The 15,995-nt window shown below is 34.1% G+C and overlaps 1 protein-coding gene across 1 annotated transcript; it reads left to right on the forward strand.

Moving 5' to 3' along the window:
- The first annotated feature begins 220 nt into the window (after positions 1–220).
- LOC148605602 (epithelial sodium channel subunit beta-like) lies at positions 221–15,720 on the forward strand. The gene is given in 14 exon segments (XM_088550040.1): positions 221–534; positions 1,820–2,209; positions 3,308–3,678; positions 5,037–5,117; positions 6,080–6,171; positions 6,775–6,938; positions 7,835–7,921; positions 8,488–8,524; positions 8,527–8,625; positions 11,787–11,862; positions 12,264–12,321; positions 13,341–13,438; positions 14,366–14,441; positions 15,170–15,720. Coding segments are annotated over 14 exon segments (2,055 nt in total). The 5' UTR covers positions 221–405; the 3' UTR covers positions 15,467–15,720.
- The last annotated feature ends 275 nt before the right edge of the window (positions 15,721–15,995 follow it).

Below are 15,995 nucleotides of genomic sequence, written 5' to 3' on the forward strand. Positions count from 1 at the left end.
GATCAAGATTTTTATGTCTCATATAAAAGTCCTGCGCACAGAAAAAAAGACATAAAATAACATTTATCTTTTTTTCAGAAATAATATTTTAATTTTAAAAAATGTATAATAGTAATTGAAAATGATTGACAAAAAAATTGAAAATTCATTCCATTCATTTCCAAAACACCTTTTTTGAATTTTTTTTTAATGTCGTTCGAATTTCATAAATCTTGTCATGTTGCCATTTAACAGTTTCCTATTTCAGTTATGAATTGATATGGAATAGTTATGCTTCAATAAACATATAGGGCATTTCAATTTAATGCTTAAACTTCTTGAGTTTAACTAACAGTAAGGGGAATTTTACCGGAAATAACCGAAGTGGCAGTGCCCTAAGAGCACTTGGTCCATTAGATAGTTAAAATGTATCAACAATCAACAGGTTCAACGTGTTCCTGTCCGTCATGTGATACAGATAGAATACACAGCTGCTGTGGAAAGTCTACTGTATCATCCTGCAACATTCACTCTTGTGGTTATTTTACGGAAGATGTAAGTACTAAATACTAAAGTTCACTCTTCCGTACTATTAATGATATAGTAAAGCGCACTGCATTCAAACAATCTAAGGAGCTCAGGGCGGATCCACATTTTTTTCACACAAAAACTAAGAAAAGGGAGATTCAGGATACCATGTACTCATTTTCTACCTAACTTTACACAGACAACAAAATTTGCCAACAAAAAGGGGGGTTCAACCCTAGGACCCTAGAGCCATTGCCCTGAACCCGTCATTACTGAGACCCGTACTCGATCCCTACCCGTCCTACTACCACACTACAAGAGGAAATATAGTGACGAATACGTGTAAAAGACTGTTTATGGCAGTACAGCTTGGTTAATGTCGCGTGGTGAACCAGACTTTCTGATTAATTTACAAAACTGTGTTAAAAAGCAGGATCCACTCGAGTAATGAAATGCACTAAACATACATGTATATGCCAATAACGTGGATGTAAATGTAAAATGTAAAACCCATTTGATGAACTATCTCCTTTTTCGGGTCCTCCAACAATAGTTATATTCCTTCAAACAAATATACATAGGTTGTTAAACATCCCTATAAAATATAAATGAAATCTCTCGTATATTTTAAGAGGATTTGCCCTCACGAAGTGTTGACATGTTAAACTCTTTAATTTAATTATTCTCCCTTTTTGGAGTCTAACGAAGTTATCATATTCTTCCGTGCTTTCTATATATGACGCGCAAACTTAATAATATAAAATTTCGTAAAATGTCCATTGAGTGATAAGGGAGCATTTGCGCTTACAACAATGTTGACAGGCGAATGGATTAGCAGACAGACAGACAGACAAACAGGATGATTTCCGATATATCCCAAACTTTGTTTGTGATATGTATGGTTAATCAAACAAATAAGAAGAACAACGCGACGAAAAATAATGTAACCCTAAGAAAGCATTAACAGCACACGTGAATCTGATTTTCAGTGCTTTCCGATTTCGTTAATTTTAGGGTTTTTTTTTTTTTTTTTTTTTTTGTTTTTTGTTGTTTTTTTTCTCACATCTGTTTATTCTACAGTATTCCAGTTGGGGCATATTCAATTTGTTTTTGAGGTAACACTTAATTAGTTGGCGTCAACATGATTCTTCCTTCAACAATATGTCCGAGCCCTGGTCTGTTAAATATTTTTCATTTACTTACAATAATACATCAGCTTTTAGTTAAGAAATAAAATAAAAAACAAGGAATCTTTACGGAGCATACAATGTACTTAGTATAATTTTCAATAGGCTTTTTGTTTGTTCTTCAGACATTTAGCGGCTCTGAATTTGACCAATCGGAGAGTAAAAAGTCGAAATCGTTCATCAAGATTATTAAGAGATTCGCTGAACGGACATCAATGCAAGGCGTACCTCACATAAACTATGCTACAATGTGGTATGCCAGGCTTTTATGGACATTGATTCTGATACTGGGCACAGCTGGGATGGCGCTTCACCTATATTACCTAATAAACCAGTTCGTACAATGGCCTGTTCAAACCGAGATTAAACTAGGTTTCGATAATCTACGTTTCCCTGCAGTGACGATTTGCAATGTAAATGCTATCCAAAATAGTAAGATCAACCTATCATCTCCAGCTTTGCAGTCAGCTTATAACCAGATATTAAAACAAACTCGTACAGATTATGAACATGAGGTAAGAAGTGAATATATACACCTTAAGAGATTCTTTCGAACATTTCCTTTTGGAATCAGCCGTCTTATGGAAATTTTATTCATTCCCATTTTACGACGAGCAAAATAATTATAGACAGCAAACAAGTTATGTACATAAGGAACCGTTCAATATTTGTCTAATTGATGGACCGGTGCAAATGTATACTGGGTAGATCCTCTTACAGCAGGGCATAAAAGATTTTATAATTGTACATATGCTGGGCAGGATCTTTTTTTAACATCTTTCTAAAAATGAAGAAAATCAACAAAAAATATTGCAAAGGGTAATTGTGCAAGTCAAGTAGGTATTGTGTCCTATTTATCTTGCATGTACTGCAATGTAGTTTTATTATAGGAGGTGTGTCTGTCTTGGTGCAAAAAATAGTTTCAACGATAAAGATAAAGTTGATGGTATAAACAAAGAACTTGTGTAAAGTTGTAGAGGAGTAAATGTACATTTGATAGAAGCATATACAAAACCTTGTAAAATATAATTTATTAGTAAACAGGTCTGTTTTGCCACTTCTTTATCTTGACAATCACTAGAGAGTCTATAAAAGTCTATTTTTGTCAATTTCATAAAAAGTCGTAAGTGTAAAGTTGAAACTGACACCAGCCCCACAAAACTAAAAAATACTTAAATTTGAGAATATTCTTAACTTCTATGGTAACGTCAATGACGTTACAAACAGTTGATCATATTCTCAGACTTAAGTAAGTTTGATAGTTTTGTGGCTCCAGGGCCAGGACCCGGTTGATCGTAAGTAATGACGCCATAATCTAAAATAGCATTGTGACGTAATGATTTTATACTTACGACTTTTTGTGAAACCGACGCCTGGTCCTGAACTCTGCCTATGGTCCTGAACAAATGTTATTCACAAAAACATGGCTATAATGGGACTGAACTAGATTGATTGATTTTTTAAAAAAAAAACATGCAGTTTTTGGAAAGTGCAAATTGGTGGGCTGGAGTTTCTATGTGTAATTATTTGATTAGTCGGTAATAGTAGTTTTCCATTGTTTGGTGTTAGATATAAATTTTACTGCTCAAAATGACCCTTTTAGAATTTTCCAGGAGTCAGCACAACAGAGACCAAACATGCCTTTCAATGATTTTGATAATTACATGAATGACGTTGCAACAGAGCCAAACATCCCATTAAACGAGTTTGATAGTTACGACGTCTCCAATTCTGAAGAAACCAATATGGACATTCCTTTAGCAGAGCTAAAAACCCAACTTGGCAGTGGTAATGTTAACCCCGATGTGTTCAACGCTAGTGACCCAATGTATGATCCATACACGTACTTAAACTATTTGTATAATTTCTATGATGATTATTATTATTATGACCACATCGGTGATGAATTTCAATTCGGATCACAGAAAGATACGCGAGTAAAACTTCTGGAGAAATTTAAAGAAACATTTCTCAACGAGGAAAGGTAAGGGAAATATTATGTTCTTTCTGATACAAAAATATTGATATTTAATGAGTGAAGAAAGTTATTATACATTTAGATTATAATATATCTTTTTGTATATGCATTATAAGTGATTGTTTAAACCGTATATCGCATACCGCATATCACACCTCGAGACCTATATCGCATACCGCATATCACACCTCGAGACCTATATCGCATACCGTATATCACACCTCAAGACCTATATCGCATGCCGTATATCACACCTCTAGACCTATATCACATACCACATATCACACCTCCAGACCTATATCTCATACCGAATATCACACCTGTATACCCATATCGCATACCGCATATCGCACCTCCAGACTCATATCGCATACCGCATATCACACCTCGAGACCTATATCGCATACCGTATATCACACCTCGAGATCTATATCGCATACCGCATATCACACCTGTATACCCATATCGCATACCGCATATCACACCTCTAGACCTATGTCGCACCACTCACTACACGGAACACATCAGACGTATATTTGAAATATAAATGATGATATAATGAACATGACATATAAAATCTGTATCATATACCGCATCAATTGCAACCCTCGACTGAAATCATCTCACAGGCCGGTGGCCCTTGGGGTGATATAGGAGTCACGATTTGGTATGGCATATGATACAGATCTCACATGTAATATTCACTTGCAAAGAGAGGAGTGTATAGCTGTAGGGATATATCCGTCCCTACTTCTGTTACTCAAAGGAGTAGCCATCTCCTATCCGTTTTTCCTCCTACAACATTGAAAAGGATTTGATAAAACTCTCACAGAGTCTTTATTACATATTCATATTGTTTATTTTATCTTTTGATCAAAAGTTGGAGGTGTCACACATTAAAACTTAGACTTTGTCTTTCATGAATATACAAAAGAGTACTCAGTTCTTACCCGTTACTTATCCTACATATCTAAATGGTTTTTAATGAAACTTTCACAGAATCTTCATTACTTATTCTAGATTCATTTCCCTGTTTCTCTTTTATTTTTAAAACATGAAATGCGTACTTAATGTGTACACCATATCATAAAGGAACCACTTATTTTATTTCTTTTCCTTTTTTTTTTTTTTTTTTGGTTGGGAGTCGGTATTTGATCACAATGTTTTATCTTGGATTTTTGTTTCTTCATACCTTACGTCCCCACTTTTATTTTTTACCTGAAGTCCTTTGTAATTAGGGTCATGTGCCGTCCTTAAATTTTAAGCCATAAGTTCAGGTCCTGAATTTGTATTCCAGATCTTAATTCCATACTCTCTAAACCTCATAACTCGCTTCGCAATTTAATGTACAATGTTTATTTTAGGAATGTCCGGATATCTATGGGTCATCAACTTAAGGAAATGATGATATCATGCACAATAGGAAAATCCAAATGTTACGAAAGGTACTACTATCTGTATACAGCTGTTATTTTTTTTCTTCTGCTGTAAGCATATATTTATCTAGTAATCCCGACGATCGTATTTGTAGACATATCTTTGATTTAACCTGAATGCCATTTTGGTTAAATACTTTGCTGAATCCATAGACGTCAGTTGGTTCCATCCGTCGTCGGTCATTTCGACTCCTTACTGTAAACGTAGACATCAAAGGTATGCTTACTTGGGCCATCTAATCCTCTCAAATCATTTAAAATTCAAAGCAGTTCAAAGTTTGCAAAATAGTCAACGATGTCTAACGATTTATGATAATTCTACAAGAATATAGATATAATTTTCAGCGTACTTAGTATATTTATGTATGTATGTGTGTATATATATTCACATGCATGATAAATGCGAATCATGGATAATATTCAGGAAGCGGTGACGCGGTACCATCTAGTTCATTTGTAGCATTTAACTACATGTATATTAATTATATATTATCTTCCATATTTGTTATCTCATAGCACAATTAGTACTAAACCCCACCTCTTTATGCTAATTAGTACAGTGACTGAAAGCATTCATACTTGTGATTTTTTTTACTTCCTGTATGCTTACTGTGTGATATGTAGTAAATCAGGGATCGGTTACAGCCCTGGTTTTTATGTTAATGGAGGAGTAACTTCGTGACTGAAGTAGAGGCGGACCCTCGGATTTAGAAAAGGGAATTTTACAATTTTACAGGGCTATTATTTCTCAGTATTGCCCAAATCTTATACGAAATTAACATTTTCTAACTGAAGGGGTACATCCTCATCACCCTCCTGGGTCCACCACTGTAGCATCATCTTGCCAATTGAAAATTGCCTTGATTACACTTAATAAAAGAAAATATTTTATATGAAAAAGTCACATCATTACCTTTGACCAGAATTTTTAAACTGCACGAGTGAATTTATTTATTAATTATATATTTTAGTAATTTTACCCTTATGCAACATGAGGTATACGGCAATTGCTACACATTAAATACAGGTGGCTTCCTGGTATCAAATCCTGGGCCTCGCTTTGGTAAGTATTTCATGATGCTGTTTTAAAAACACGGTTTTCATCTCTGTCATAACCTTTAACCAGGGCGTTGCTAGTAGAAGGGTGTGTAGATTTTATGGTCCCTCTATTCAACTTAGTTTTTTTTCAACATAAATTTTCCAGTACTTTTTAAAAGTTTGATTTAACTAAAACATGTAAATTAAGCTGTAATTTTCTGATAAACCCAACATCCAACATTTTCATTTTTTGTAAATATTGACTATCAAGCCTTTTAATGGTTATCAGACAAATATGTTTATGTGAAAGATTGCAGGAATCACTTACTGTCTGATTCTTGATTGGAAGAATTTCGATCAACCAGTAAACAAACTTACCAAACAGAGGAAATTCATACATTCATACATTCATACCTTTATTTACTCAAATACATGAGATATATATATATGTGTGTGTGTGTGTGTGTGTGTGTGTGTCGTGCACTAATAATTGCAATTTTGGGATTTCATTTGATTTTTTGCAGATTTAAGAATTCAATTTCGCACCAATAATTGCTAAATTTTCGTAATTTTTGCAATATTAAAAGCATCTCAAAATTTCTGAATTTACAGTATGTCATAATTATAGGGCTTACTCTAACTTTGAACTTGGACATTGATGACTACTTGCCCGGTGTCAGTGAAGGATATGGAGCCAGAGTTGCTATACATGATCAGAAAACTTATCCATTCCCAAATGAAAATGGAATGTTTGTGTCAGCTGGAACTGAGTCTCAAATTAGTCTAAGAATGGTAAAGTCTAATTGTTTGGGTAAAATCGGAAGCTTATCAAAAAGATATTTGAAAAAATAAGAAAAGATAAGTCAGTCTCGATTTTAAGAAGGGTTTTAAGAGCAAAGAGGGTACCCAGGCTAGAATTTGCTCATTTTTGCCCAAAGTTTGCACGAAAGCAACAAAATTTTCCAACATAAAGTGACTATTCATCTCCTGAACCCCATTAGATCCTACACTGAACTGAGTAGGCGTGAAGTCGTAATTTCAATACATTTTCACTAGGTCAGTATTACTTTGTACTCTGAAATCCTTAGCTTTACTGAGAAGAGTTTAGTCTTTTGAATACAAATGAGCTTGACTTGTGAAAAAAAATCAAGGCAGAGAAAGAAGTAGAGTAGCTGAGGATATCGATAATGTTTTCGAAGAATTTATATCTGTGACGCTTATTGCTACTTTTAATCGAAACAATTAACCTTTTTCGTTCCTCAGTAGAAATTATTTTTTCTTGTTTTTTTTAGACAGAACTGTTTTGATTATTGTGACTATAATAATAAGCGCAATTCTGTTACAATATTTATGTACAATACTAAGCGGGAACTGCCACTTTACTCAGTAATCTTTTAATAATTATTTTGCAAATTAATATGAAAAAGGAGATGTGTTATGATTGCCCAAATCGACAGTCATCCACCAAAAGCCAAGCAACGAACAATGAAACTTGTACAGGTCACCACATGGTTTTCAATGATCGGCAAAACTTTTTAAGTTTGAAGAAGTTTCCTTTTGAGTTGTTACATGCTAACATACTACCTCTTCATTTCTTGTTAGGTCATATATCGTATTTTCGTTTTGAAGTTACTGTAGCATGTTTTCTTAATTTTTAGTTTTTGTTTTTTATGTTTTCTCATGTCAAGGTTACAATAGAAAGAGAAGACCGCCCACACGGACATTGTACAACTGAATCATACTTTAAGAAGTATAAATATAGATATTCCCGCGCGGTAAGTTTTGATTGGGATGTTTAACTACCTTGACTACACTTTCTGGTCTCGCACGGTCGGTGTAAGTATTTTTGAAAGGCAACTGTTGTTTGTGGAGGAGCCGAGCCTTCGGAATACCCGACCGAATAACTCAGAGTATGTCCTACTTTAAGATTATTGGCTGGGCTAGTGTGTTAACGCTCTGGCGCACTCCAAGACTCCAACTGGGTATGGTAGCGTTTCCAAGTTGTAACCGTATTGGATGTACACACCGGTGTCAAACGTAATTCATAGAGTGCAATACATTCACCAAGTAAGTCACGAAGTCTTATAAATTCATTAAGTACACCATTCAGTAGAAATAGTCTTCTACACCACTCCACAATTCTGGTCTTATGTACTCAAGTGGCAAGAGATTTGGTCTAATACACTCGAGTAAATTAAGTGATGGACTCCGGTACACTTTGAAATACTAGTGGTATATAAGAGAACTTGGTTTATTGTATATATTTGTGTGGTCACGTTATGTCCAGAATGAAGAGTGATAGAAACGCACAAAACATTTTTGTTTTATTTTATTATTTCAGTTATGTCAACAATTGTGCCACATAGATGTGATTTACAAAAATGTGGATGTTTAGAAAACGACCATACTGAAGTATTGTATCAACTAAGTGTCGACACATCATCTTTTGTCTTTTGTAACACTTCAACTAGCTCTACAGGTACAATGTAGATTATCTATTTTAAGAAGCAACCAAGGGCCTATGATGATTTTTTTCATCCTGTTTATGGTATGGCATGCCTTTTTTATTACAAGTAAGAATTAATCCTAGCCCTACCCATAAAAATGTTTCTTTGTATTGATACATACATTTCAGCTCATAGTGACAGACTTCATAAAACTGGGTTTGTTCTGTCTTTGATTCTATCCCTTTTCTTGTTTTAATCTTGTCAAAGTTAACTTCATTTAAGACATTTATTTCTCCAAACGACTTTAGTCCAAGCCTCCAGTTAAGACACCTATTTCACCATTCGTATGTTCTGTTTTTGTTTTGTTTTTTGTTTTTTTTTGTTTTTTGCCATTCTAATTAACCTTCAACCCAAACCTTTATTAAAGAGACCAATTTCGACTGTTCTACGGGGCGCCAAATGGGACTTGATCATTTTGTAATCAAAATCAATTTTGCGTCACAAAAGTCAATTCTGTCTCACAAAATTCAATGCTATGTCACAAAATTCAATTTTGTATCACAAATTCCAATTTTGTATGATCACAAAAGTCAATTCTGTCTCGCAAAATTCAATTCTGTGTCATAAAAGTAAATTCTGTGTCACAAAATTCAATTCTGTGAGAATTTTGTGTCACAAAAGTCAATTTTGTATGCAAATTAGTTTATAGAATCCTTTGGATATGCAAATTAATTCATAATGAGCAGCATCATGTACACGTGTATTTCAAAACTTAAAGCATTCACTGCAATACAGTGGATAAGGTACGAATGTGCACGATTATAATAAAGCACATAAGTAAAAAGTGAAAGGAATATCGGATATCGTAATCGTATAACCCACTGTGTCACTTAATCTTGTATCTAAAGAGATCATTTGAGCATTTGTAAACGAAAAGGCAAACGAAAGTTTGACACGTACTATATCGGTTTTTCATCTTGCCCGACCTGTTCCACTCAACCGAATTTCTTGTGTCATACATCAGTACAATCAGAATGAAATAAGAAATCTATCTGTATCTAGCAAAAAATCGTGAGGGATTGTGGAACAAAATAATCTTTCGCCAACTTTGACAGATTAACAAATTTCACCGCACAACATATTTCTAATATGATTTTCTTGGCTAATCTGGCGATTATTTTGTTTTCCAGAAAAATACTGGACAAATACATTAATACAAATTATCTTGTCAAATTTTAACAAATTTGGTTGCGATTAACAGGTCGAGCAAAAGCATTTTATAATTGAGTTGAAAGATGTCAGGAAATGATTACGTGATTCACCAGGGAAAATCCCAATAAATCAAACGTAGAAAAATCGCGTATTTTAAAACCTGCTATATCAAACAAATCTCACAGAAAACGTATAATAGCAATATTAGTAATTTCAGAACAGTTTTACTGTAGAATGCAACGTAAAAGATTTTTTTTAATTTCATTTAAAACGGCCTTAAACCGTCCTGCGTTGCTCGACGTAATCGGAAACATGCGTCTGCCAGACTCGCGGTTAAACCTTCTTACAAAATCGTGATGAGTTCATTTGCATATCCAAATGATTCTGCAAACTAATTTGTATACAAAATAGACTTTTGTGACCAAATTCAATTTTGTGACACAAAATACACTTTTGTCTCACAAAATTGATTTTTGTGACAAAAATTGAATTCTGTCGCACAAAAGTAAATTTTGCCTGCACTTAATTTTGCCAATTTTTTTTTTTTTTTTGAGATAAAATACATCCAGGAGAGGCATAAATGATGCTCTAAAATGCTATCTCCGCGGAGCTTCGGGCGGGGGGGGGCTTTGCCCCCCCCTGGACCCCAGACCCCCTGCCGTAATTTTGCCTACACTTCAATTTGGCCTCAGCTACGCCCCTGGCTGTTCTGTGTAACGTTCTGTTTATGAATTCAGTACAGACATCAATTTCACAATGCGGCTGTATTATATATAGTCTTCAGTCTGAAACTTCAGTTAAGACTTCCATTTCACCACACGGTTCTATCTAAACTTCTGTCCGAGCCTTCAGCTATGACACCTATTTCACTATAATAGCTTTTCTGCGTAACCTACAGTCCGAGCATTCAGTTAAGACAAATATTTCATCGTACGGGTGTTCTGTGCAACCTTCAGTCCGAGCCTTCAGTTTAGACACCTATTTCACCATACAGGTGATCGGTAGAACATTAAGTCTGTACCTCCAGTTAAGACACCATCTTCAGCGCGCGGATGTTCTATGTGACTTTCAGTCTGAGCCTTCTGTCAGTTTAAATATCCATTAAACATACGGGTTCTCTGTGTTAATTTCAATCCGAGCCTCCAGTTTAGGCACCCATTTCACCACGCGGCTATTCTATGTAACATTCAGTCCCAGCCTTCACTTCAGACATCCATACATCACACGGTTGTTTTGTGTAATCCTTAGTTGGAGCTTTCAGTTAAAAACATATTTCACCATACAGCTGTTATATGTAATTTTCAGTCCTAGCTTTCCTTTTAAACACCTATACATCACACGGCACCTATACATCACTCGGCACTTCGGTTACACCTGATTCTTAAACACCTATACACCACACGGCACTTCGGTTACACCTGATTCTTTAAAATACCTATACACCACACGGCAGTTCGGTTACACCTGATTCTTTAAAACACCTATACACCTTACGACAGTTCAATTACACCTGATTCTTACTTCAAACAATATTTTAGATTTAGAAATTCAGTCTGAATGTTCACTTCCAAAAAAAGAACATTTTTGTTGCACGGATTTCTTGATTTAGTTACTACTTATAACATATGTACCTTATGATAATATGTTTAATTATATGGTGCTGCTTCTTCATTTTATGATAGTTATTTATTGTATGATTTGCCATTATGTTCCACAGAAATCCATTACTTATCACTCAAATATGATAAGAAAGTTTTAAAACAAACAATTTTCTTTTGTCTCCCATTCGTTTGATTATGTTCCACAGAAATCCATTACTTATCACTGAAATATGGTAAGAAAGTTTTAAAACAAACAATTTTCTTTTGTCTCCCATTGTTTGATTTCCTTCAATTGTGTTTTCATTGTTCAAATTTATAAGAGAAAAACAACATGCATGTGTTACATTTTGTTCTTATCGTTTATTGTTGACCTATTGTAGATTTAAAATGTCTACAGAAAGAGAAGGCAAAAAATGCTCTAAACAAAGAAAAGTGTGCTTGTGCGAACCCATGCAAGTAAGTGTCTTCTTCAACTACCTCAGGGTATGTTGCTTAACATACCACTATTTGTGTTTTCTTAGAACAGACAACTAATTCAACGTTTAAAATATAGACTAGGTATTGCTTTTTAATTATGTCCGTTGCAAAGGAGTGGTAGTTGACCGTTTTATCTAGCTCTGTTAGACCTTACATAAGTTAAGAACTACATTATCAAATATAATACCTATCACAGCCACTTGGTATTTTTGAATGCATCATCAGTAAGGGACCCCGGGTCGAGTTTCCTGAATTTGCGTTGGGAAATTCTTGTTGAAAGACATTTATGTCAAGAGTTATTTTCAAAGATTTAATTTAGTGGAGCAGAATAAACTCAACCTAGTAGCTGACATATATCATTTTTAATTTATTTTTGTCAGGGAGTATCAATTTGTCAAGTTTTCCAGTGTTAGAAAATGGCCTGCACCGGATCATTTGGTAAGAGTACAGGGGCGGATCCAGAGGTTTTAAAACGGAAGGATTACCGTCTTCACCCAAATTTTGCACAAAATTAACAAAATATTCTAACAAACGGGGTGTTCCTAACCCCGAATCCTTCCTTGGATCCGTCACTGGAGTATTCTTTGTTTACAATCTGATATAGACAAAAACAGGAGAAATTTCCGTAAAAGTCATTACATCGTTGGTCACATAACCAGTCAAAAAAAATCTACAACATATGTATATATGGTAATGAATAACCGAAGAAACGTTCTAACAATCTACGATATATACATATATGATTAATATTACAAATTTAAACAGCAGAGTATTAAAAATTAGTATGACACGCTTCGGAATAAGAAACTAACTTCGGGAATTTGGGGAAAAAATAGGCCAAGATTTGTGTCCAGCATATTTTCATTTTACACACGATTAACTTATGATTATCATATCTTCAGTTTATATGTGATTATCTTATGATTATCATATCTTCAGTTTACATACAATTATTGCATGGTTACCTTATATGTATTTCATAAATATATGATTATCATATGTTTCGAAGCCTACCTTAACATACTAGGATCAAATGATAATATGATAACCATATGATTGTCATATGAATCGAGCACCATATGATTGTCATGTGTATCACTTGGTTTTGCACCTCATTATGTCACTAGGAATAATCAGTATCCATGAGGGACAGTTGGACATAAATATTTAAGAATGACAGTTTTCAGGTCCTTCAATATTTTTTTCGATATTCCAGAAATTAACTACATATTTAAGCAATAATTTCTATTTAGTATTCTACTATAATCATATTTTGTACCAATATGACAGTTACGTCTTTGGTGTATAGAAAAACCTTGTAACTAAGTAACTCTTGACAACAACACAGTGGTACCCACATATTGAAATTTGAGATTTCAACGCGTTTAAGTTAAACAATTAAAGACTGCATCCGTCTTCTAACTGTTGATAAATTTATACTTCTTTCATTTAAACAGCATACATTGGAAACTTATGCTTGTAACGACAACAATGTTTCATATGTTTGTTATAAGCTGAAAGACATGAAAAAAAATGACACAGAGCGTGGGGCAGAGTAAGTGTCAGTTATTATATGGCGTTTTTAATCCTTGTACGAATGATCAGTAAACCGCAGAGATGGGGAAATGTTTATAAGCCACAATATGTAATGTAACTAGAGGGCAAACATCAGACTATTCAACATTAACAAGCGCCCCCCCCCCCCCCCACACACACACACACACTATTCAACATGGGATAGAAATTCAACTTAACAGCAAACTATTAAATCCCTTTGCGTTTCTAATATTTCCTGCAAACTATCTCCCCCTTGAATATAAGTGTTAAGTATTTTATTAGGTGTAGTTTTATGACAATCTTAACTTGTTAATGAACACATTGCGGCGCTTTTAGAAAACCATGCATAAATTTTATACGAGTTTGCAAGACAACCCCAAAAAATGTTGATTGTTATCAGCCCCTTTATCTTTAATTTGTTATATTTGGATGGATGTCTTGCTTTGAAATGTTAAAGCCCACTTTAACATCAATGATAGTAGTGGTCACATAAAATTTGTAATTTTCTCTTCTACTGGTCCGTACAGTTTTATAGAATCAACGCTCGTTGATTTAAATAAAAGATAGATTCTAAGTGATCGACTAGTGGTTGTCAGATGTCCTATGGTTCACTTTGAAAGTGCCGCATAGTTAAAGTATGATATTACTGTCAAAAGGAAATCGGGGGGAACCAGGTTATAAACGGTTGTCAAAATAATTTAATCCAAGGATAACGATTAGAGAGGGGGAAAAATCATGGGCACATGAGACAGGTGGTCTTTATAAACAGGATATTGTATATATAATTCATCACACTAGGATGATTATAGTCTTTTAAGGCAGGTAATTGCTGTATACAAGTGGTCGCTAATACAGGTTTAACTGTAGTATGATATGTTTATACAGTCGATAAATGTAATAAAAACGTATTTTACTTTCATTACAGTTTGAATTTTGTCAAGATAAGCATCTTTTATGAGGATCTGAATTTCGAAATTATCAAAGAGCAACCCCGAATAACGGTAAAACTATACTATTTCAAAGTTGTTTTTTCTGTTTGTTTATTTGTTTGTTTGTTTGGTTTTTTTGTTTTTTTTGTTTTTTTGTTTTTTTTTTTGGTTTTGTTTATCTTTTTTCTTTTTTTTTTGCTAGTATCTGTGTGTGTGCTTTTCCTGGTGTCCTGCTTTCTGCATGCATGACATATCTGCCTTAGGACTTTTAACCACAGTCAGTCAATCAATTTATGACAGATGAAATTCAATGTCCTTGTTTAAGAAGTAATAGTATTATCCAGGAACAAACGAGGAGAAATCCCGGGACTGTAGATAATGCCGATAAAACTATCAAGACCAGAAAAATGAATAACAAGTCGTATAAGATAATGTAACTAAAAAGTACACAGTCAAACAGAGCACCAGAAAGAACGAGGTAGAACTCAGTTATTCCGGTAAAATGTATGGCTCCTGCGTTTTGCTACAAAACCCGTCGTGCTGACCGTTATAAGTCAAATCCAGGGAAAGAGGGAGAATATATTTAACAAATTGAGGTTTTTTTGTTGTATTGAAAATGAACACACTCTATCGGTAAATCATGTCGAAATGATAGTAAATAAAAATTCATACATGTAGTTCCACTAAAATATTAAACACGACACTTGAAATTTGTATTTGAAAGTTAACTTCCTGCATGTAGAAATGATAGACAGTCATACGCCACACTAGTACAGAATCATGATATATTGTCATTTCAGAATGCACAGTTTGCTTCTGATGTTGGAGGAGCAATAGGTCTGTGGATTGGATTGTCTTTCTTGAGCTTGTTTGAAGTTCTTCAGCTTCTTTTAGAATGTTGTGCTTTTGGTGCTCATAAATGCAAAGCTAGACAAAGAAAAAGACACAAAAGATTCAATTGTCGTTCTGATGTGCACTGTGGATGCAACAAGAACACACGATGTTCAAGATCACCATCTGTATTTTTAGGAAGACCTAAAACTGTTTTCTATTCATCTCATTGTACTCCGCATATACGGTATTGTGATTGTATGTGAGTATGTGAAGTGAGCTTATTATTTGTTTGTTTGTTTGTTGTTTTTTTTTTTGTTTTTTGCTTGTTTTGTTTTTTGTTTTGTTTTTTGTTTGTTTTGTTTTTTTTGTTATATAATGTATATGTGTTGCTTCATTTTGATTGTTATATTAAAATATTTCATTAATTTGTGTGCTGATTGTTTGTTCCCAACACTTCTTTTCATATAATTCCAATTACTTACTCATGCACATTAAAATATTTGTGAAATTAAAATTATAAAATTGGCGTCATGCAACCATTCACTATTAGTTTGACATTTTTAGATCAACTTACGTCATAATACCAGAAATTTTGAAATCCATACATGTTATAAAATAACAGATCTTCTAACCAATATCCTGCTCGGCTTTGTAGAGTATAGACCAGTTGGTTTGGAGTCAGAATAGAAATGCATCTTTCGGACCGTTTATTCCGTTGTTACTATTTCTTTCATGTTTTTAAAACACTTGACTTTAACCTGATGAATTTTCATTCAGATTTTTCAACTTTAC

The sequence above is a fragment of the Perna viridis genome, chromosome 10, assembly GCF_037379345.1.
Source record: "Perna viridis isolate PV_CMFRI_1.1 ecotype Kerala chromosome 10, ASM3737934v1, whole genome shotgun sequence".
Classification (NCBI taxonomy): domain Eukaryota; kingdom Metazoa; phylum Mollusca; class Bivalvia; order Mytilida; family Mytilidae; genus Perna; species Perna viridis.